At 50.1% G+C, this 23,265-nt stretch overlaps 2 protein-coding genes across 5 annotated transcripts; one reads left to right on the top strand and one right to left on the bottom strand.

Moving 5' to 3' along the window:
• Positions 1 to 2,776: 2,776 nt before the first annotated feature.
• Positions 2,777 to 15,927, top strand: SYCE2 (synaptonemal complex central element protein 2). Its single transcript, XM_061190347.1, has 5 exons — positions 2,777 to 2,792; positions 3,388 to 3,521; positions 12,851 to 13,025; positions 14,355 to 14,543; positions 15,659 to 15,927. Exons 1-5 carry the CDS (start codon positions 2,778 to 2,780, stop codon positions 15,704 to 15,706), a joined length of 561 nt encoding a protein of 186 aa, XP_061046330.1. The 5' UTR covers position 2,777; the 3' UTR covers positions 15,707 to 15,927.
• Positions 15,026 to 21,304, bottom strand: GCDH (glutaryl-CoA dehydrogenase). Of its 4 annotated transcripts, XM_061190344.1 has the most exons (12): positions 21,244 to 21,304; positions 21,038 to 21,167; positions 20,913 to 20,942; positions 20,487 to 20,630; positions 20,250 to 20,312; positions 19,800 to 19,970; positions 18,951 to 19,080; positions 18,653 to 18,869; positions 18,008 to 18,111; positions 17,616 to 17,741; positions 17,166 to 17,326; positions 15,026 to 15,574 (listed from the first exon to the last, which is right to left on the bottom strand). In XM_061190344.1, exons 2-12 carry the CDS (start codon positions 21,126 to 21,128, stop codon positions 15,501 to 15,503), a joined length of 1,311 nt encoding a protein of 436 aa, XP_061046327.1. In that variant the 5' UTR covers positions 21,129 to 21,167; positions 21,244 to 21,304; the 3' UTR covers positions 15,026 to 15,500. The 4 variants fall into 4 exon arrangements, with proteins under 4 accessions (XP_061046327.1, XP_061046329.1, XP_061046328.1 ...); XM_061190346.1 differs by lacking the exon at positions 17,166 to 17,326; XM_061190345.1 differs by lacking the exon at positions 20,913 to 20,942.
• Positions 21,305 to 23,265: the final 1,961 nt, after the last annotated feature.

Genomic DNA, 23,265 nt, shown 5'->3' with positions numbered 1-23,265 from the left:
CCTAAAAAACTACTCTTAAAAAAAAAACTCTCAAGGATTTCAAATGAGCCCAGAATAGAGATGAATGAGCAGGATAAAGCTCCATGAACCCACCACTCACACTGAACAGTGAGCAGGATCTCACACCTGTTTCTATGGGAATATTTTAAAGCCAATCCCAATCACCACGTCGCTCAGCCCAGATCTTCAGGGGCAGCACGCTTTTGGAAACATAGACAATTTTTTATGTAACCATGAGGCCATTTTTATACCCAGGGCAGTTGGCAGTCAGCTGAGGCCATGGGTTTTGCTGGTCCCAGGGCCTGGGGGCACCGATCTTCCAAGGGCTCCTCACTCAAATCTTTTGTTTATTTCAAATTAAATAATACAGAAAAATATTCCTTCATTTAATAAATGTACACCTTTTTTTTTTTTAGGTTTTTTTTATTGAGGTATGGTTGATTTGCAATGCTGTGCCAATCTCTGCTGTACAGCAAAGTGACCCAGTTATACACATACAGACATTCTTTTTTAATATTCTTTTCCAGTGTGGTTTATCACAGGATATTCAATATAGCTTCCTGTGCTATACATTAGGACCTTGTTGTCTATCTGTTCTAAATGTAATAGTTTGAAACGTGCATCTCAAGTGCCAGCAGTGTTCATGAGCTGAAGACCCAGCAGTGGGCAAAGCTGGCTCAGGTCCCTGCCTTCAGGAGCTGTTGGGGGGGTGGGGGTGGGGAGGGACCTGGGGAGGCATGAGAGACAGGATGAACAGATAAAGAAACGGAGGGAGGGGTAGAAGCCATGTAAAAAGTAAAGGCTGATGAGAGTGAAGCATATATAGTATAAGCATAATACAGCAAACACCCAAGAATCCACCCCTAGTTCATTCGAATCTGAACATAGATTATATTTGCTTTGGATCTTTCACTTTTTAGATCTGTGCGACTAATGGTTTGAAGACCCTATGAGCTTGTCCTAGTTTCTTTTGCCCCCAGCCCACTAAGGTTGCCGCCTCCTGAATTTGGTATTTATCATTCTCATGTGCTTTTAAACTGTTGCTACTTACGTGTGTCACTTTAATAAGACATGGTTTCAATTTGCATGTTTTCGAATGTTACACAGACCGTGCACCATAAAAATCATCCTGCATCTTCTGTGTTGCCTTTGTTTTGGTTTGGTGCCGTGTGTTTGTGTATGCATGCTTAAAAGCAAGTCTGAGATTTTTCCCAGTAGATAATCCTCAAATCTTCAAATCTGATGCTGCAGGAGGATGCATCTCGTTTAACTTGTAGCTTTGCCACAAGATACTGTTAGCCACTGTTTATTAAACTCTTAATGTGTTCCAAATGTTTATCCCTGAAACCCTTATAATAGTCTCATGTTTTAGATTTTATCGCCTTGCTATTAGACCAAGATGGGTTTTGAGAGTGAGTGGCAGTTTAATGATCACCCCCATTGGTAGGAACCCAGATTGAAACCCAGTTCTCCAGAACGTAGGTGTAAAGGTGTGTGCTCTAGTGTGTGGCCAGGGACAGAGCCCTGCACAGAAGGGCTGAGCAATGTGAGCAGATTCCCACTGTCTCCCTTTCATGAACACTGTGACAGGTGTCCCAACGAGGAGCTCCACCTCCTTCCCAGTCAGTTGGGACCAAGTCCCAACCCTTCATCCATCACCCACTGCTTCCCCCAAGCCCTGCTCGCCCCACCAGGCCTGGCTACTCCTCAAAGGCACTGAGCTTGCTCAGACCTCAGGGCCTTTGCCCAACCGTTTCAAATCCTTTGCCCATTTTTTTTTTTTTAATTAGAAATTTAAGAATTACAACATTGAATTTTTTTTTAATTTTTAATTAATTAATTAATTTATGGCTGTGTTGGGTCCTCGTTTCTGTGTAAGGGCTTTCTCTAGTTGCGGCGACCGGGGGCCACTCTTCATCGCGGTGCGCGGGCCTCTCACTATCGCGACCTCTCCCGTTGCGGAGCACAGGCTCCAGACGCGCAGGCTCAGTAGTTGTGGCTCACGGGCCCAGTTGCTCCACGGCATGTGGGATCTTCCCAGACCAGGGCTCGAACCCGTGTCCCCTGCATTGGCAGGCAGATTCTCAACCACTGCGCCGCCAGGGAAGCCCTTTGCCCATTTTTTAACTGGGTTTTTTCTGTCTCAGTTGCAAGAGGTCTTTGTAGATACTGGATACAAGTTGTTAAATATTTTCTCCCAGTCTGTGGCTCCTTGTGTGGCAATTACTATTACTGTTGTCACTATTAATTCATTATTGTTATTACTACTATTATTATTAAGGGGTATGGGCCCAACTCTTAAGGGCCAGGCCCCCACGCTTTCAAGGAGCTTCTGGTTTTGGAGCGCAGGTAACTCTGATTCAAGGTGGTAACTGCATAAACTTTTTCACTGAGGGCAATAGGTCGTAATCAAGGGACAGCAAAGGTCAGAATTTTTTATTGGAAAGACTTCTCCGGGCAAAGCACATGAACGGAAACGTAAGGAATGAACGGAAGGTTCTCAGGATTCCCCTACTGACCTTGGGCCCTGGAACCTCACACATGCGCACACGCGCGCTCAGAGACCACAGGCTCCTCCCGGCGGTGCCGGCTGCGCGCGCAGCCCCTAGACAGCCCAACCGCCACTTAACGGCCGCCCCCGCCCCGCTGCGCGCGCAAGTTCCCAGAAAGAGGCGGGGCCAGGAGTGCGCACCGCGGCCCATCTTGGGGGCGGGGCACTTCGGGGGCGGGGCAGCGCGTGCGCAGAGGGCGCGAACAAGAAGGCGGGAAAAGACGGAATGGAGCGGCCGGGAGTAAGCTGCGCTTGTTTCCTTCGTGCGGGCGGCGGGCGGACGGGCAGGGAATGGCAGCGATCTTGGACTTCCCCGACGAACCCGAGCCCTGCCACTTGTCTCCTGCCATCGCGGCCCCTCCTCGCCCGGCTGGGCTCCGATTTCCTGACTGACCTACCGGGCCCTGACTAACCGACTGATTGTGTGACTGAGGCGCTGACAGCCCAGGCCAGACCGACTTCCACGCATGGCGAGTGGCAGGAGTAGGGTAGAGACAGACTCAGACATCCACGCGCCTCACCCGTTTTTCTTCTCCTTTTTCTCCTACCTCTTTTCCCTCCTTGAAGGCCTTGAGCCGACTCGCACACCAATTAGCCCAGGCCCCCCAGCACCCCATCCGGAGCACCTGTCCTCACCCCGCCCCCTCCAGGTCTCCCCACCTCAGTCCTCCTGTGCTCCAGGCACAGGATCCCCGCGGTCCTCGTGGTGCCCGTCCCAGCACCCCCCGTCTCTTCTGCGGGTCCCCAACATGCCGCAGCGGCAGACAGGTGCCCAGGGTTGAAGGGGCGGGAGGAGGGGGATCTGACCACTTCTCGCTCTCCTTCGACCTCTCAAGCGCTGGCCGTGCTCACAGGTGGACATGCCCCAGGTAGAGTGCAAGGACCAGGAGCCACAGCTGTTGGGGGAGAGCCAGGAGCAGCAGCAAGGCGAGGAGAGCCGCGAAGAGGAGGCTGGTCGAGGGCCAGCTAGGTGAGGAAGAACCCGGCCCATCGAGTCCAAACAGACCCCTGAGACCCTCTCATTCACCCTTTTCTTCCACAAGACCCTACCAGTGTCTGCTCTTGTCGCATTTGTTGCACATACTCGTCCAGCATCTCCCATGTGCCTGGGATGGAAGTGCTGGGGACACAGCAGTGAGGTGACATTCTAGGAGAACGTCTATAAACTCGGGAATATGCAGTAGTCAGGGGATGCTCAGTGCTCTGGGGGAAAAAATAGGGAGAGAGTGACAGGTGGCCAGTTTATTTATTTACTTATTTTTAAGTTGATAAAATACATTTTGTTTATTCTGATGCAAAGCCAGTCTAAATCAGCTAAGTCTAAATTATAAAATAAGCTTTTAACAACTACAGAACAACTTTTATATATATGCATTAGCCAATCTAAATTAATCCAGCCAAGTATTGCTATGAAGAGGCCCTTAGAGACCTGGAGTTCATTTGAAAATGAAGAAAAAATTGCTTAAGAACATCATATAGCAGTTCCTGTTCAAGACAGCTATGTATTGGGTTGGCCAAAAAGTTTGTTCGAGTGTGCCATAAAATGGTCAGGAAAAACCCGAACGAACTTTTTGGCCAACCCAGTATGATGCGTGTGAACTCCCCTCCTCCCAAGAGTCTACAGCTACACGTGGAACAACTTCCTCTTATAAAAACCTAAAGGCTGGCTGAGTAATAACTACACATTAGGCAAATGAGAAGAAAATCACATCAAAGTGGGTAGGAAAGGCTAGGAAACAATCTCACCATATACCCCACCCCCAGTGTGGTGTCCCACAAGCAGGAGGGAACTCAAACCCTGGAGCCTCTCCCTGAGGACTGAAGGGTTCAAACCCACTCCTCAGGCATTTCAACTTTTAAGACATACACTGGAGAGATAAGCTCCCCAAATATCTAACTCTGAAAACCAACAGGGCTCATGTTCCTAGACCCACCAGACTCTAGTGATCTTAGAAGCTGCTCTTTCTTTTTTTTTTTTTTTTTAACATCTTGATTGGAGTATAATTGCTTTACAATGGTGTGTTAGTTTCTGCTGTATAACAAAGTGAATCAGCTATACATATACATATATCCCCATATCTCCTCCCTCTTGCGTCTCCCTCCCACCCTCCCTATCCCACACCTCTAGGTGGTCCAGGTGGCCAGTTTAGATCAGAGGGTCAGGGAAGGCTTCACGGAGGAGGTGACAAGTGAACCATGAGGGTAAGGAGGACTACACTCCAGGCAGAGACACAGCAGCTGCAAAGGCCCGGAGGGAGGACTGTGCTGGAGCAGCATGAGTAAGAGGGAGATAGTAAGAGATACAGTCAGACAGGTGATGGGACTTTGGATGATAATTACCCATGAAAAGATTTGGAATAGAGGAGTGACAGGAAGTGACTACAGCAGGGTGAGGACTATTGTTAATAAAGTTTTGTTAGAACAGGGTTGCTTCTGCAGAGGTGAATTGTTACAACTGAGACCATATGGCCCACAAAGCAGAAGACTTCCTATCTGGCCCTTTATAGAAGTTTGTAGTCCTCTGGACTAAAAGGCTCCCTCTAGCTGCTGTGTAGAGAATAGATTATTGAGGGCAGGATTGGAAGCAGGGAGGCCAGTGATGAGGCAGTTGGAATAATTTATGTGCAAGATGACCCTAACTTGACCCAGGGTGGATCCATGTAGGTGATGAGAAGTGGTCAGATTCTGGATAGATTTAAGAAGATAGAACTAACATAAACTGCTAGGAGATTCGATGTTGGAGTGAGAGAAAGAGGAGTGTCACGGATGACTTTAAAAAGACATTTTTGTCTTGTACATTTATTCACCAAGTATTTATCAAGGGTCTTCTTTACCCAAACACTGTTTTAGATGCTGGGGATACAATAGTGAACAAACCAGAATTCCTGCTCTCTTGGAGCTGACTTTCTTTCACTTAGTAATACGCACTTAGTAATTTACACAATGTACCCCAGTTTATTTATCTACTCACCTATTGAAGGACATCTTGGTTGCTTCCAAGTTTTAGAATTATGAATAAAGTTGCTATAAACATTCATATGCAGGTTTTGTGTGGATGTAAATTTTCAGCTCCTTTGGGTAAATACCAAGGAGCACAATTGTTAGATCATATGGTAAGAGTATTTTTAGTTTTGTAAGAAACTACCAAAATGTCTTCCATAGTGGCTGAACCATTTTACATTCCTGTCTTCAATGAATGAGAGTTCCTGTTTCTCCACATCCTCACCAGCGTTTTGTGTTGTCAGTGTCTTGGATTTTCCCCATTCTAACAGGCAGTAGTGGTATCGTTGTGTTGATTTGCAACTTCTTTACGAAGTATGAAGTTGAACATCTTTTCATATGCTTGTTTGACATCTGTATATCTTTTTTGGTGAGGTATCTGTTCAGATCTTTTGCTTATTTTTAAATTGGATTTTTTGTTTTCTTATTGCTGAGTTTCAAGAGTTTTTTATATATTTTGGGTGTCAGTCCTTTATCTGATTTGTGTTTTGTAAAGATTTGCCCCCGATCTGCGACTTGTCTTTTCATTCTCTTAATGGTGTCTTTTGCAGAGTAGAAGTTTTAAATTTTAATAATGTCCAACTAACCAATTTTTTCTTTTGATATTGTATGTAAGAAGTCACCACGAAACCCAAAGCCATCTAGATTTTCTCCTATGATATCGTCTAGGAGTTTTATAGTTTTGTGTTTTAATTTAGGGCTATGATATCTATTTTGAGAAAAATTTTGTGAAAGATGCAAGGTCTGTGTCCAACTTCACTTTTTTTGCATGTGGATGTCCAGTTGTTCCAACACCATTTGTTGAAAAGACTCTCTCCACTGAATTTTCTTTGTTCCTTTGTCAAAGATAAGTGGACTATATATGTGTGGGTCTATTTCTGGGCTCTCTATTCTGTTCCATTGACCTATTTTCTATTCTTTCACCGGTACCACTATCTGGATCGCTGCAGCTTTATAGTAAGTCTTGAAATCAAGTAGCATCAGTCTTGCAACTTCGTTCTTCTTTAATATTGTGTTGGCTATCCTGGGTCTATTGCCAAGCTGCCTTTCTAAAAGGTAGATAATTTTTTTAAAAATGTGATTTCACTTGGTGGCAAGTGCTGTGAAGAAACAAAACAGAGAAGGAGCAAGTAGAGTGACAGGGAGTTTAGAGTAGCTGGAGATCTCTAAGGAGGTCACGTGAGGATGAGCCAGCCAGGAGGCGCCCAGGACCCCAAACATTCCGGGCAGAGGGAGCTGCAAGTACCAAGTTCCTGAGGCAGGAGCAGGCCTGGTGTGTTCACAAAACAGTGGGAAGGCCAGCATGTCAGGCCTTGTGATTGGCAGCAGTGACACCCGGGGTACGCTGACAGACATGCTCATACACTCCCAAGTGCTTCCATCTGACAGGAAAGGCATATACTGAACAAGTACTGACACGGAGGAGGTCAGGTAGTAGGAAAATGTTTCCCTTGTGGGCAGGGGAGTGAGTGCCAGAGGGGGACTCAGCACAGGCTAGGTCACAGGGCATTTTGTTGGCTGTGGACTTGATCCTAAGGATTTTTGTTTTTTTGGTAACAGCTTTATTGAGATATAATTCATATACCATACACTTCACTTACTTAAAATGTACAATTCAATTGTTTTTAGTACATTCACAGAGCTCTGCAACCATTACCACAGTCAGCTTTTTAACATTTTCATTGCCCTGAAATAATCCTTTGACCCCTTAACCATCACCTCCCAGTCCCTGCGTCCTTCCCAGTCTCTGGCAACCACAACTCTACTTTCTGTCTCTACAGATTTGCCCCTGCTGGATATTTCATATAAGTAGAATCATACAATTATGTGGTCCTTTGTGACTGGCTTCTTTCACTGAGCATAATGTCTTCAGGGTTCATCCATGTTGTTGTAACATGTATCAGAACTTCATTCCTCTGTGTGGCTGAATAATATTCTATATTATGGATGTACCACGTTTTGTTTATCCATTCATCAGCTGATGGAAATTTGGGTTGTTTCTGCTCTTTGGCTCTTGTGAGTAATGCTGCTATGAACACCCGAGCACAAGTTTTCATTTCTCTTGGGTAGATACCCAGGTGGTGAATGGCTGGGTCATAGAAGTAACATGCTCAGGTTCCTGTTATAAAAAGACACCGGCTGCTCTGTGAAGAATGGGTGGGAGGGGGCATGAGTGGACCTGGGAGATAGGTGGGAGGCTTCTTCAGGGGTGGCATCCAGCAGGGCAGATGGAGAGAAGATGAGGGGGGTCATTTAGTGAGGCATGAGGAAGGGAATGAGCTGAGGACGTCTCCCAGCTGCGGTGTGCTGGAGCCAGCTCCTGCCCGCAAGAGCCAGTTCTACACATCTCTTCCCGACCTGGCATTTAGCAACTTCATGTTAGTAGCTTGAAAGTGGCTATAGTGGGAGTCTCTGCACCATGGAAATCGGCAGACACTACAAATCAAGGCTTCCCCTGCCACTACTGCTCCCCGCTTTCTGGCTTGGGGCAGTTTCCAGCTGGCAGAAGCACAAGTTATATTTTGCCCTTGTTGAGTCTGAGGTGACCAGAGACACACACATGAATGCATCCAAGATAGGGGTTGAACTTTCTGACGCAGAATTCAGGGTGGGGGTGGTGGTGGTCCAGGAGCTGGAGATGGTGCTGCTTCAGTGAAGGAGCTCACCTGGGGATAGAATCAGGCTCAGGACAGGGCGCCTGAGGACTGCACGCACAAAGCCAGCTTCCTCTTGCCTCCCAGATTCCTCAGTTGTAAACCAGACCGCAGGGCAGAATGGTTTCCAGGTGTGTGCAGTCAGTTGGAGACCAGAAAAAAAAGAAGGAAATAACTGAAGTAGTTTGATAACACCTTCCTGCAAATAGTATGTTTAGACTGGGATCTAAGTGGTGAGGAGACACAGACAACTGCGAATCATTGAGATACTTCGAGGAGTTCCAAAAGAGCTTTGGGCTGAGAAGCAGATGAATTAGAACCAGTGCGAGGACCAGTTAATAGATCTGGTAATAGCAGCAGACTCTCAGTGACATGATTAAAATGTGAGCACATTTCGGGCGAGAAGAGCAGAGGGTGAAAGGAATGGGCTCCGCAGCTTCGATTCAAACCTTCCCCCTTCCTGGCTGTACTTCAGCAAAACATCGTTTTGCCCAAGCACCAAAGATTCTGTTGTGTTCCTCCTTGAATGTTTGATTAGCTTGCCTCCCCTCCTGGGACTGCCGCCTGCGGTGGTCATAAGTGGCTGGCGGATTGTTTACTTGTATATCCGTTAGAGGCCACGGAGGGAGGGCCCCACCAGCGGGTGGCTCTGGCTCACACGCCTGCCAATCACAGCTTTACCTGGAGCGAACAGATGGTCTCTTCGCTTAAACCCATTTCCTCCGCAGTTCCTGGGCCCCCTGCCAGCCTGAGCTCTTCTCGGGAACTAGGTCCTAATCCTCAAAGCCGAATTAGGTACTCCTTAGAAGGACAGACCGTCATAGATGAGCGGAGGGATGTGTTCACAGCCCCCATCCCGACCCCCCACTGCCCTACCCCGTGCGCACGCGGCCTGCTGTGTTGAGCTGACTTCCATTCCCTGGCCTCCATCCAGGGTTGGGCAACAGAGGCAGGCCCGGGAATGGGGGGAAGCCTGCCAGTGGAGAGGACACGGTGTATTTTGTTTATTAAAGTTAATTGGTGAATGCAGGCCCAGGGAAGCCTATGATTCATTAGCATCCTGATTAATATGCAGCTGCTGAGTATTAAGAAAAATGAAATGGAAAGGAATAAATCCCCAAAGGAGAGGTTGGGGAAAATCAAGAAGCTCTCTGCAGACATCTGATGCAGGCCTTTGTCCCATAACGAAATTTGAGTGAGCTGAATTCCATTGATTTTTCACCATTTGTGTAGCTGCCACGAAGACCAGTTCCAGCTTTATCCCTTGAGCTTGAAAAAGGAGCAACTTTGAACAGTTAGCAGGTCAAGCAGGTTGTGAGCAATTACACAAAAAGAAGCACCTGGTTCTATCATTGATTTTAATTTCAGAATCCTATACTGTTGGGACAACAAAGCAACTTTGGGTGCAAAGTGGCTTAAAAGCAAGAATGTTACATCTGGCTCTGGCTCCAGCAGCAGTTCATTCATTTAGGTATTCGGCAAATAGTTGTGATGCCTTTGGAATGAAGGCAATGCAGTCCCTGCCCAGAGTGTGCATGGAGCCTGGGGGCAATCTAGTGTACAAACTGGCAGTGTTGTGATTAGAAAGCAAAGGTGAGGTAAGGATGCTCCAAACGTTGCCTCGTGAAGTTGACAGAAAGGAAAAATCATTTCAGGCAAAGGCTGATGAGTTTGGTGAAATTGTGGAAGGTTTCAAGTTGCTGGGAGTGGAGGGTGAAAAGAGAAGGTGGAGGCCAGGGCCCTGGAAAGCCCTGTGTGCTGTGCTAGGGAAGTTACTTGCTCCTGCAGCTGGTGGGGGCTCTTGTAGGCTGTGGAGCAGAAGTGGGACATCAGATTGCGGTTATAAGGTCACTAGGGCCCAGGTGAGAATGATAGGCGTGGGGTTGTGAATGGTTGGGTGGGGAGGAGAGGATAGATTTGGGAGAAATTAAGGAGGTGGAAATGAAAGGATTTTGTGACAGGATTTGGAAGGACAGAGAGAAGCCAGGCTCCAGGCTGACTGCTAAGTTTCTGGCTTGGGAACCAGGTGGCTTTTGGTGTCATTCAATGAAATGAGGAGGGAGGACAACATTGGGCTGGTGTGCAGTTTTTTTTGCTGTTGTTTTTTTTGGCCGCGCTGCCCTGCATGTGGGATCTTAGTTCCTCGACCAGGGATCCCCTGCATTGGAGGCATGGAGTCTTTTTTTTTTTTTAATAAATTTATTTATTTATTTATGCCGCATTGGGTCTTCATTGCTGCGTGCGGGCTTTCTCTAGTTGCGGCAAGCAGGGGCTACTCTTCGTTGCAGTGCGTGGGCTTCTCACTGTGGTTGCTTCTCTTGTTGCGGAGCACGGGCTCTAGGTGCGCGGGCTTCAGTAGTTGTGACACATGCTTAGTTGCTCCGTGGCATGTGGGATCTTCCCAGACCAGGGCTCAAACCCGTGTCCCCTGCATTGGCAGGCGGATTCTTAACCACTGCGCCACCAGGGAAGTCCTGGAAGCATGGAGTCTTAACCACTGGACCACCAGGGAAGTCCCTGCTGTGCAAATTTAGAGGAGTTTGAAATGCCTCTGGGACAGCCAAGTGGAATGGGCCTGGGGATAGGTACCTTGTTGGGAGCCCAGAAGTTTGGGAGTCATGAAAGCATGGATGGTAATGAAAGCCCTTGCTAGTCATTCATTCATTTATTTGATGCACTTTTATTATTCTTCCCATGAGAGGTAGGTACCGGGGACAGCAAAACGTTTTTTAACAAGAATGCCCAGGGAGACTTTAGTTGGTCTGTTGTTTTTTAGCTGATATAAGGCTTTGCTATAAAATGTCTGCCTTGATGAGAGGCACACTTTCTCACCTTGACAAATGCACTGAACACAAGTGTCTGGCTTTGGAGGCAGATGAACTTGCATGCTTTGTGTGAAGCCAGAGGAGGGAGGACTAGATCAGTATCCTTCATTCATTCAACAAACAGTGGAGGACTTACTATGTGCTGGATGCTGGGAATGCAGAGATAAATGGGGAGATAAGGGTGTGAACAGTGACAAGCATAGGTCATAGGCGGCTTTGAGATGCCGTGGTCTGGGCTAGGTCTCACAGTCAGAGAGCAAATGCAAAGGCCCAGGGGCAAGAAAACTTCTGGTAAGGAATACACGAGGACAAGGACACAGCCAGTGTCTCGGGCCTGAGGACTTTTGTGTCAGTGAGAGCCTGGCTCTCATGCACCCAGGTTTCACTGTGCTTGCATCCTGAGCCAAAATGAAGAGCTCAGGCAGTCGGGGAGAAGTCCAAAAAATAGTTGTATGGAGGAAGCATCCAAAAATCAAGATGTGTTTTTCTAAGTAGCTGTGCCTGGCTTGCAGTCATGCCTGACTTTATGGTTGTGTGTGAACTGGTGTGTTGAGGAACTGCTGTGTTGGCACCTCCGAGTCAGCCATTCAGAGCTGGAAGCATCTCAGGGGGCGAGGAGGAAACTGAGAACTTTGGGGGAAGCAGGACACAGGCTGGGGGTCAGGACAACTGGGCGCCACACTCGGCTCTGCACAGACTGGCTGGTGATCCTGAGAAAGTGACACAGCCACGCTGAGCCTGTGTCCTCAGCTATGAGGTAAAGATGATGCGGGTAGACCCCAAAGCGTGGTTGTGAGGATGCAGCAAGATGAGGCATGTAGTTTAGCATGGTGCATGGCAGATAAAGCAAAGAAATGGCCAAAAAAAAAAAAAAAAGCAGCTTACCTTAAACATTTTAGCTTAATTTAAAACACCAATGGGTCTGCTGATCAGATTGCAACTTTTTTTTTTTGCATAAACCTCATTCATAATGCATTACCCACAATTTCCACTTTTGTGTTTCTATAGCAGAGCAAAAACTTACAGGCCTTGACAAAGCGATCTGTATGCAGAATCCTTCTAGATTTTTATGTTCTTGGTCCCAATATATAGCTGTCTCCCCCACACTTGATTTAATAGTTATGTTTTATTAGGGTCACCTTTATTCATTCCATTTAGCTTTATTAGACACCTGTCCCTTTTTCGCATGTCACTAGCTAACACGATATTTAATGAATTGCATAATTATAGTCATGTGTACAGTGTGGGACAAACATAACTAACTCTTTTGAGGGGTATTTTTTAAATTTTTATTTTTTAACATAACTACCTCTTGACAGGCCACCTTACCTGATGGGAGCAGAGACACGCAGGTACACTAGCCCCGGGTGGTCTGCATGCTGCTATGAGCGTCACTAAGTAGGTTTAGAAAGGGATGGAAAGGGATTCAGCAGGCTGGTGACAGGAAGATCATCTAAGAAAGCACCTAAACTATTTTTAATATTATTGATGCTCATTTCAAAGCAGCAAGTTGGTGTAATAAAACGACTGTGGGCTTTGCAGTCAGGCAGATCTTGTTCTGGAACCTTGGGCAGATTTTGTTTGTGCTCCTGGGTCTGTTTTCACAGTTATAAGATGGGATGCCATCCCTGCCTCTCAGGGGTGGGGTGGGGGTGTATGTGTGAAATAAACAAGTGTCACCCACGAGAGACACACAACACAGGTTCTCCTCCCACCACAGAGTTAATTCAGATCAGCCACTGTCAACAGAGTTTGGCGCTGATCTCAGTTTCCTATACTTTCAGAAGTCAGGTTTCTAGCCCCTCTATCTCCACCTCCAGTGCCAACCGCCAGCTGATGATGCTGGAAGGGAAGTCAGGACCCTACTTCTCCTCTCTGGACTCGAGCATCAACATCCTGAACAAGAGGGCCCAGGAGCTGATCGAAAACATCAACGAGAGCAGGCAGAAGGACCATGCCCTCATGACCAACTTCAGAGACAGCCTCAGGATCAAGGTGACGGATTTCCCCCCACATACTGCCAAGCCCCAATGAAAGGGGAGGGGGTTCTTTATGTAAAAAGTGAAAGGGGAGGGAATGAACCGCAGTTATGTTCCCAGCATGGTGCTAGGCAATTTGCATGCAGTACCTCATTTCACCCTTACAAAAATCCTGCAAAGAAGAGATTGGACCCATTTTGTAGATGGGAAAAGTAAGGTTTGGAAATAATTTGCCCAAGTGAGAGAAACAGGATAAGAAGCCAAGGTTCATCTGCACCCACAGCCCAGGCCCTTACTTCATGCCAGGACTAATGGCTGTGGCAGGAGGGCATTGAGGCGTAACCTGCATTGTCACACCCATTTGTCCTCCAGAAGTCGAATGATTTGTGACAGGAGAGTGGAGGTCCCTGGACATGGCTGGGGCTTATGTCTAACAAAGCCTGATGTTATGTTCAGGTCTGGTGTTAATGGTTGTCCCCGCCAATGCTTCTTCAAAATGCGTAATGGGTCCTGTGAGCTGGACAGCTTGTGGATTCCACATGTCATCTCTCAATGACAGGCTGACTTTTTTCGCTGCCCCCCACCATCCCTACCTACCTTGTACATAGAAAATTTAGAGAGTAGAGAAAAATATAACATAGCAGAAAAAAATATAAAAACACCCTTATGATACCACCACCCAGAAGCCACTTTGTTGCATGTTTTCTTCCAGTCTCTGTTCTATGTACTTTCCTCCTAACCTGGTTGAGCTTATACTATATGCATAATTTTGCACCTTGTTTTTTTTTTAATATTTATTTTATTTTATTTATTTATTTTCCTTATTTTTTTTTTGGCTGCGTTGGGTCTTAGTCGCGGCACACGGGATCTTTGCTGAGGCATGCGGGATCTTTTTCGTTATGGCACACGGTCTGCTCGGGTTTCTCTCTAGTTGCGGCGCGCAGTCTCCTCTCTAGCTGTGGCATGCGGGTTTTCCTCTCTCTAGTTGTGGTGCGTGGGCTCTGTGGCACGCGGGCTCTCTAGTTGAGGTGTGGGAGCTCAATAGTTGTGGCACGCGGGCTTAGTTGCCCCACGGCATGTGGGATCTTAGTTCCCCGACCAGGGATTGAGCCCGCGTCCCCTGCATTGGAAGGCGGATTCTTTACCACTGGACGACCGGGGAATTCCCGCACCTTGCTTTTTAAAAAGAAAAACTTAACATACAGGCAATTTCACCTCCAGTCACAGGAGTTGTTTTTACCACTTTTATAAGATAAATTGCAGAAATCTGAAAGAGCCAGCTAGAACAAATGTCTTGTGATGCCTCTTGTTTGACTTTCCAAGAACACATCTTATTCTTTCAAAGGTTTCAGACCTAACAGAGAAGCTAGAGGAGAGGATGTATCAGATTTATAATCACCACAACAAGATCATTCAGGAAAAGCTCCAAGAGTTCACCCAAAAAATGGCAAAGATCAGTCACCTGGAAACAGAGCTCAAAGAAGTGTGCCACACCGTGGAGACCGTGTACAAAGACCTGTGCGGCCAGCCTGAGGTATGACTGAACTCACACATGCACATGGGTGCCGCCGGAGGAACGAGAGTTGTAGCGGCTAAGATGAAAGTAAATGTCAACAGAGAACAAGGACATTAGCACCGCCGGGCCCTAAACCCCACAAGGGCCACTATTACTGCAAAAGCCCTGGGGCTCTTGCCATCCCACTTGTGGCCCCGTGCTCCCCTGTAATGTGGTGAGTCCGAACTGAGAGGCTGGACCGTTATTTCCCACACTGTGCGTCAGCTCTGTGGTGACAGAAAGGACAAAGTCCCCTCTGCCCTCAGCCCTCAGCCCTGGCAGTGCCTAACCGGGTTTATTTATTACAGCTGAGCCCAAGACTCAGGCGTGGATCACTCTGGGGCGGGCGAAATCCCCACCAGGTCCCAGCATGCTTCACAGCCCCGACACATGTTCCTTTCCCCTGTGACTGAAATAACTTCTCAGGTGGTTACAAGTAACTGTGGTCCGACACTGTGGGCTCAGACATGCAGACTCTTTATTATTCTCTCTTTCCCCCTCACTCTGCTCCAACGTCCAGCATAAGGCACTTACCCTAAGATGGGAGGGTCAGAGGGCGCAGAGTAAACTCTTGCTGTGTGGAGGGGGTAGTCTGCGTAGTCAGACACCAGGTGGGTCTCACAAGTTGCTTCCATGTCACTCTCCTTCCCTCTCCCTGCTCCCCTGTCAAAGGGAGCTTCTGTTCCAAGGTGAGTGGAGTCTGTTCCCGTCCACAGTTAAAACTGGATTGAGAAACTCAGTACAGAGAGTCCCATCTTCTTTTTAAGGAACACATTTGAATGACTTCAAAAGGGAAATTTTGATATTTAAAAATCAGCGTCTCTCACTTCCCACCAGAAGAATTGGTTCCATCTGCCACCTCCCTGGCTAAGCTCAGAGCGCAGTATCTCCCTGGGAAGGGGTTTGGTACCATCCAGGCTCCCAGGTGAAGTGGGTTCACTTGCTGGCTGTGAACGCCTGGATCCCTGTGATTGCCCTTCCGAGGATCAGAGCATGGATGTCATGAGTGCCTGGGCAAGATAAATGCAGAGTTGGTTTGGAGTCTTAACAGCTCACAACTTCCCTTTAAAGTCAATCTTCATGTCTCCCCACAGGCTACTACTTTGGAAGAAGAACAGACCCACAAAGACAGCGAATGCTGACAGCTGCCAGGAGAGCCCCCCTTAGTGACAGCCACCAAGGGAAGGCTCAGAGGCCACTGTTCTGGCCATGCTGAGAAAATTGTTTTTCAGAGTTCTGTAATGCATCTTGGCAAAAACCGACCGACCAACCAACCCAAAGCTCCTTGTGCCAGGCCCAAAACTGCAGCGAGTCCAGCCCTCACCATGGGCCAAGCTTTGGTGCTCCCCGATTCACCCGACCCCAACCCCACACGGTTGATTAAACGTTTGATTTTCAACCCAGCCATGCTTTCTTCCCCCAGAGGTGGAAAGAGCTGATGAGCTCTGCAGAAATGGATCAGGCCCTTTCTCACCCACAGGAGGAATGGGAAAGCAAACATCAGACAGTTAGTTGCCTGTCCCAGATGATCCCCCATCCTAGAGCCACCGCCCCACGCCCCACATTCCACATCCCATCCCACATCCACATGTCTAAGTAATACTTTACAGCCCTCAGTGTTCTCATTTGCTCTTCCTCAGCTTCCAGAGGTGGAAGGCAGAGATTATGGCCTCCCTTTTATGGAGCAAAATAATTCTATTTTCTTCCTAAAGTGCAAATCTGACCCTGTCCCTCCCCTGCGTAAAACTATCTGAAGGTGCCCTCTGCTTGTCCTCCGGGTCATTGTCATGCCTGTAGAAACCCCCACCCCCAGCCCTCCTTCTTGCTGTTTCTGGAATGTCCCATCCAGAATAGCACATGGACGCTATTTCACCATCTCTGCCCAGGGAGCTCCTACACCTCCCTCAAGGCTTAACATGGTCCCACTTTCTCCCTAAGAGATTGAGTGCCTGTTACAGCTCCCTCCAGTTCTGTGTGACTCACACTGGAATTGTACACCTCTTTTCTTTTTTTTTTTTGGCCACACCACAGCTTGTGGGGTTTTAGTTCCCCAACCAGGGATTGAACCCAGGCCACCGCAGTGAAGAGGCCGAGTCCTAACCACGGGACCTCCAGGGAATTCCCCACATCTCTTTTCTTTTTAATTATCTTTTTCTATGTCTGTCTTCCCATGAGGCAAGGGGTTCTGGGCCCCATGTGACTCACAACTAGTTGTCAGGTGCAAACACCACAGCCTGCAAATGATTTACCTTTTCTCTTTTTTTCTCACATAAAATGGAGTGGTGATTCCTGTGTGTAGCTGCACTCTCACTCCCTTGCATCCACCAGCTTGCTGGGCATTAATGCCCCGCTCTGGGAATGCCTGAGGAAGCCGTAAGCAGGCTTGGGAACATCCCTCCCCTGGAGCATAATGGAGGAAAGGACTGGGAGGGTTTATTTCCACGGTCCCAGTGTGGGCCTCTCCAGATGAGGGACACAGGGTGGGGCTTGCCCCAGGTCATGCTGCCGACTGGTGACAGCTGGGAGTAGGACTTGGGTCTGCTGTCCTCTTCCCCAGACGTGAGGCCACTGTGAACCCCACCCCAGGGATCCGGCCCCCACCTTCATAGGTGTTCACGGCCTCCAGGTTCATGGCATGCCGGATCACGTGATACTCATCAGAAATCCCATTCCCTCCCAGCATGTCTCGGGCCTGGCGGGCAATGTCCAGGGCCTTCCCACAGTTATTCCTCTTCAGCAGGGAGATCATTTCCGGGGTGGCCCTGGGAACAGCACAGACGTGTAACGAGCATTGGATTATAAAGAACTGACCCTGCTTTGGGCATCCAGGCATCCCTACACCCTGGGCAAACCCAGCTGGGGAGGAGGGTTACCGTCACAGCAACAGACACAGCTTGTAATGAGGGAGAGGCAGGAAGGGATGGGTCCCAGGGGGCCACCAGGCAGGAAGGACCTCTCTCTCCAGGGCCAGCTGCCACCATGCCCAGAAGGGGCACTGGGTCCTCCCACCACAGCTGCCTCCCGCTTCCTCCCCAAACACACAGCCCCTACTTGTCTTGATCCTTCAAGCGGCCGAGCTGCAGGCAGGCCTGAAGGCCCAGCGTGATCTCGGTGAGCATGTCCGCCAGCTTCTTCTGAATCAGTTGGTTCTTGGCCAGTGGGACACCAAACTGGATCCTATGTGGTCAGGGTCAGGGTAAGTACAAGGAGGGCCCTACTCCCCAGTCCTGTCCCAGGGCCTTCCCATGCTGCCTCAGCCCCCATGCAGCTCACTCTGGCCCTATTGTTGACTGAGCCCCTCACTGCTCAGAAGGACTTCCTCGGCCATTTCACAGAGCAGGGAACTTAGGTCTCGTGGGTGGGGGCCAGGGGTGGGGGGGTAAGAGACGGAACCCAAGTCCCCACACACCCCCCCAGGAGTTCTCATGGCAGCCCCTACACACCTGTCCAGGGTGTACTGCCGGGCCGTGTGCAAACAGAACTCAGCAGCTCCAAGCACACCCCAGGTGATGCCATAGCGGGCATTGTTTAGACAGCCGAAGGGACCCTGCAGGGTTCAGAGGGGGCCTCAGCCCCACCAAGAGGAGATGAGGAGCCTGTACAGAACTAACTTTTAAGTAGGAGGGGGAGGCCTCCTCCCCAGGCACCCAAGACATGCAGTCAGTGTAAACAAGGGGGACTCAGGGCAACTGTTTAAGTCACACATGGCCCTGACACCAAAGCTCATGCACATAAGGTCTTGCTCACTGCCTGCTCACTCTTGGTTTGCATACAGTTCTACCCAGCCCAGGGTCTGGATTGGATGCTCAGACCTAGGGGCTGATGTAAGGAGACAGGAAGATACACATGCATCAAAGGATTAAGCTGGTTCAGGCCTGTATGTACTGGGCAGAGCCAGCATGAGTGAGATGGTCACCAAAATGGGGCAGCTTCTGCACATCAGTGAGCCAGGCAGAGCCTCTCCAAATCACTACTGTGTGAACTCCATGTGTGTCTGTTCCCCAGCTCGGTCTCTAGCATGGTGCCTGCCCAAGAAAAGAGAACCAGCAGGTGACCTGATGCCAGTTCCCAAGGTGGCTGCTGCTTACCGCCAGACCAGACGCCTTGGGCAGCACATTCTCCTCTGGCACTTCCACATCGTCCATGATAATCATACCCGTGGCCGAGGCCCGCAGAGAGAACTTTCCCTCAATCTTGGGGGCCGAGAGGCCCCGCATCCCCTTCTCCAACAGGAAGCCCCGAATGCAACTATCTTCACACCGAGCCCACACTACAAACAGGTCGGCCACAGGCGAGTTGGTGATCCTGGAGGCAGGACAGGCAGTGAGGCATCTGGCCGTCACCCACTGCCCTTGCCCACCTGCCTGAGGCGCCCAGGCCCCTCACCAGGTCTTGGCCCCATTGAGGGTGTAGCTCCTGCCGGACGGGTTGTGGCGGGCTCTGGTCTCCATGCTGCCGGGGTCACTCCCATGGTTAGGCTCTGTGAGCCCAAAGCAGCCCAGGAGCTCCCCCTTGGCTGCAGGCATGAGACAGGGTCACGAGGCTGCCTCTCCCCCATTCATTCCCTCTACTGAAAACTGTCAGCCTCTCCAGTGAGCCAGGCCAAGGCAGATCCAGCCCTGCCCTCACAGCACTCCCAGGTGGTGGGGGGACAGGTCTCACCCAGGCCATAGTCACAATGCCATGATGGGGTGAGGCCCAATACAAGTCAGGAAAGGGTGGGCTAAACTGTCTTGAAGGGCAGTGAAAAGGAGTTAAGCAGGAAAAGGTGTAAAGAGCAGTCCTGGTAGAGGGACCAGGATGTGCAAAGGCCTAGTGGTACAACTGAGAATTCCAAGTAGTTGAGTGTGGCTGGGAAGGAGCAATCAAGGGAGTGGCCAGAGATGAGGTGGAAAGATCAGCAGAGGCCTGCTCACATGGGGTTTTGTGGACCCAGTTAGGAAGCTAAGACTTTAAACTTTGGACTGGAATGGGGAGTACAGAAAGCAAATCACGGGGGATATGATGCTGGTGAGGAAGGGGCAGAGTTAAGAGAGACCTAGGGAAAAAAAAAAAAAAGAGAGACCTAGGAGAATCAGATGTGGGGGTGAAGCCCAGGGTCTGGCAGGGGGCCTGAGTGGCCACTGGTAATATCCTTGGGGTGAGGACAGAAGGCAGCCTGGGATAGCCCCGCCCCTGAGTTTCAGACCACTGGGACTGCCTTCCTTCCACCAGGCTCCACAGGCAGCTGCTCACCCAGCCGGGGCAGGTACTTCTGTTGCTGTTCCTCGCTGCCGTACGCGTAGATAGGGTGCATGACGAGGGAGGACTGGACACTCATCGCTGACCTGTAGCCACTGTCCACTCGCTCCAGCTCTCGGGCCAGGAGCCCATAGGCCACAGATGAGACTCCAGCACAGCCATACCCTGGTGGGGGCGGGGGGGGCGAGAAATAGGGCAATGGGGGACAAAGCCCTGCCCAGCTGAGATCAGTGACTCCTGGGGCCCAAGAGACAGACCTACATAGGGGCACCCAAGGAGAGGGTACCAAGCTGGCCCTTACTTGAGGGTTTCATCCCCACAGCCACTTCAGACAGAGGGATTAACAGCCTCTCTTTACAGACTGGGAAACTAGGCTCAAGGAAAGGAAGGGGCTTTTCAGGGCACAGTGGGGGCTGCAGAGTGTGGAGAGAAATTTGTCCCTACCTTTGATGGTGGGGCCCAGCACACCCAGCTCCCCCATCTCTGAGATGATCTCCCGGTGAAAAACTGCAAAGGGACAGATGCCCAACTTCAGGCCCAGCCTTGGCCCACTGGAGCCCCAACCCAGGGCCAGAGGTGCCCTAAGGCCCAGCTAGAGCAGGCATAGCTGGTGTGAATGGTGGAGAGTGTGGTTCAGGTGGCAGCGGGAGCTCCAGGGTGCCCACCCGCCTGCCTGGGCACCTTCGTTGCGATTGGCCAGCAGGATGCGGGGCATGAGGCGCTCCTGGCAGTAGGTGCGGAAGGTGTCCCTGATGAGGACCTCATCTGCTGTCAGCTGCTCCTCCAGCAATAGTGGGTCCCTCCAGTCAAACTCGGGCCGCGAGGCTGGGCAGAGTTGGAGGAGGTGGGGCTCATCCCTGCCCACCCGACCACCACACCTTCCCCTCCCCCAGAATCATTAGCTCCATCCCTCAACCCCCATTTCGCTCCCAACAAATGTGGGCTGCAAACAGGACTGACAAAGTGGCCTTTCTCGGGGAAACTCACTGCCTCAGCGGCCCTGCCTCCCCGCCTGGGCAGCCCTCGGATTCCGGGATAGAGCCCATCCGGGGCAGACAGACAGTTGGACAAGGGCCGCAGACGCACGGCGCGACAAGGGGTCCTTACACTTGGCTGATCGGCTCTGGGTCTTCCCGCCTTTTTCAGCAAACACAGGACGGGAAAATCACCCCGGGAAAGTCCCCGAGCCTCAAGTTTCTCCCTCCCCATCCCACTCCCGGTCCGGCACTGACCGGTCTGCGTCGCCGCCGAGCTCCGTGAACGAAGGACTCGCAGGCTGGGTCCGCGGCTCAGTAGCCGCGCATAGACGCCTCTCAGGGCCATGTGGGCAGCGAGCTGGCGAGCGGAACAACCAAGGCCGACCTGGAGGAATGGAGGCGTCTGATCGGACTGGCTCCCCTGGCCCTTTGCGCCCTTCGCCCCTATAGCCAGTCCTTACCTGGAGCCCCCGGGCTCACCGCACAGGCCACAGTGCTACTGACCAAGGCTTTTGACCTCCGGAGGGGGCGGGCGGGGAAGAGGCCAAATGGGGCTTGTCATTGGTTCGTCCTAAGACTCCACTCTTTCACGGCTCTGCCTTTTAAAGGGGCCACGGCAGCCTTGCAGGCGTAAGCGGGCGCGCCCAAGCCGAGGCACCTTAACCCCTTTAAGGGGCGGAACAGGGAAGGGGCGGAAGGCGAGTGCGCCAACTCGATTGGCCAGCTGTATTCCTGCTCTGATTGGCCCTAGGAGGGAGCTCGGCCCGCTCCTGGTTGTAGGGGGCGAGGGCAGAGTCTGGAGTTAAAGAAGGCAACTGAGGCACGAGAAAAATGAGTCCTAGTACCCAGGAGACCAGACCTCAAAGTCTCCTTTAATGGGGTACTCTGTGTGGGAGGAGGAGGTGGGCTCTGGTGGGCGATCTCAGCCCAAGCTGTCTGCAAGTCTGTCCCAGGAAGCTTGCTAGCCACATGTGACTGTGTGACTTGGTGTGATTCCCTATGCTTTGTGATTCTGTGCGTTTGATTGAGCCTGAGTGACTGTGTACCTATATGTGAATGGGGCTGACTGTTTCTGTGACGTTGTGGGGCTGTTGACTATGGGTGGTTGTGTGCCTGTGTAACTGTCTGTGACTGTGTGGCTGAACGTCATTGTGGTTTCTTGTCTAATTGTAAGCTCGTGTAATGGTATTCTGTGTGATCGTGTGTTTTTGTGGTACTGTGTGCATGACTTTTTTTTTTATTTTTTCAGGGCTACTGATTTTTTTTTAATTTTTTATTTAATTTAATTTAATTAATTTATTTATTTATTTATTTTTGGCTGCGTTGGGTCTTCATTGCTGCGTGAGGGCTTTTCTCTAGTTGGGGCGAGCGGGGGCTACTCTTCGTTGCTGTGCGCGGTTCTCTCATTGCGGTGGCTTCTCTTGTTGCAGAGCACGGGCTCTAGGCACGTGGGCTTCAGTAGTTGTGGCACGCGGGCTCAGTAGTTGTGGCTCACGGGCTCTAGAGCACAGGCTCAGTAGTTGTGGCGCACGGGCTTAGTTGCTCCGCGGCATGTGGGATCTTCCCGGACCAGGGCTCGAACCCTGTCCCCTGCATTGGCAGGCAGATTCTCAACCACTGCACCACCAGAGAAGCCCCATGACTCTGTTTTGATGGCTTTCTCTGTAGATGTGGCTGTTATCTTTGTGAGAATATGACTAGATATTTTTGTGTATGTCTGGGCGATTGTATATAACATGTGTCAGTGTGATTTGGTCTATGTGTTGTGTGGGGTTGTGAGCTTGAGTATATAGCTGAGTGAATGGCTGTGCTCACCTAGATCACTTTTATGAGCACTTGTGAGGTGTGCTTTCGAATCTGGATGTATCATGCTTGACCATCTCTGTATCTGAAAGTCACTCATCTACCATGACCCTGTCCATTTCCCAGTTGGGGAAAGTAAGGCTCAGCAAGCAGATTGGTCTTGCTCAAGGTCACAGTGGACCAGGTGCAGAGCAGGGACCAGGACTGGGATCCAGGCCTCCTGCTTCCCAGGACAGACCCCTCCCTGCCCACCCAGGAACACCTCTTCCCACATAGACAGTCTGGGTAGTTGTGTGTGTAGAATGCTCTGTCTCACACATTGTCTCTGACTGAGTATGATGGGAGTAACTGTGAGACTGTGTCTGAAGGTGATCACTAGCCTGCATATCCCCAAGTGCCTGAGGCCTGGGTGTGTCCAGACTCTTCCACTTTCTGGGCCCTTCTTGCCCTTAATATCCAAATAAAATGATTTGAACTCTCCTCCTCGCTCAGTAGGGAGTCCATCACCACCCTGAATTGTCTGGGATTCTGCATAACTCTTATTCTTCTGGACACCTCCCTCCACCAGGAACCAATGGCCTCCCTTCTTCCATCCCTTCCTTTCACCAAAGCTCCCTGCCCTGGAGTTGTTGTGGATATTGGAGTTCTCTGTAGGGGGGTGTAGATGGTGATGACAGCAT

Source organism: Eubalaena glacialis, chromosome 4, assembly GCF_028564815.1.
Source record: "Eubalaena glacialis isolate mEubGla1 chromosome 4, mEubGla1.1.hap2.+ XY, whole genome shotgun sequence".
Lineage (NCBI taxonomy): Eukaryota > Metazoa > Chordata > Mammalia > Artiodactyla > Balaenidae > Eubalaena > Eubalaena glacialis.
Note: the sequence above shows the minus strand (reverse complement) of the source record. Positions and strands in the feature narration are given on the sequence as shown.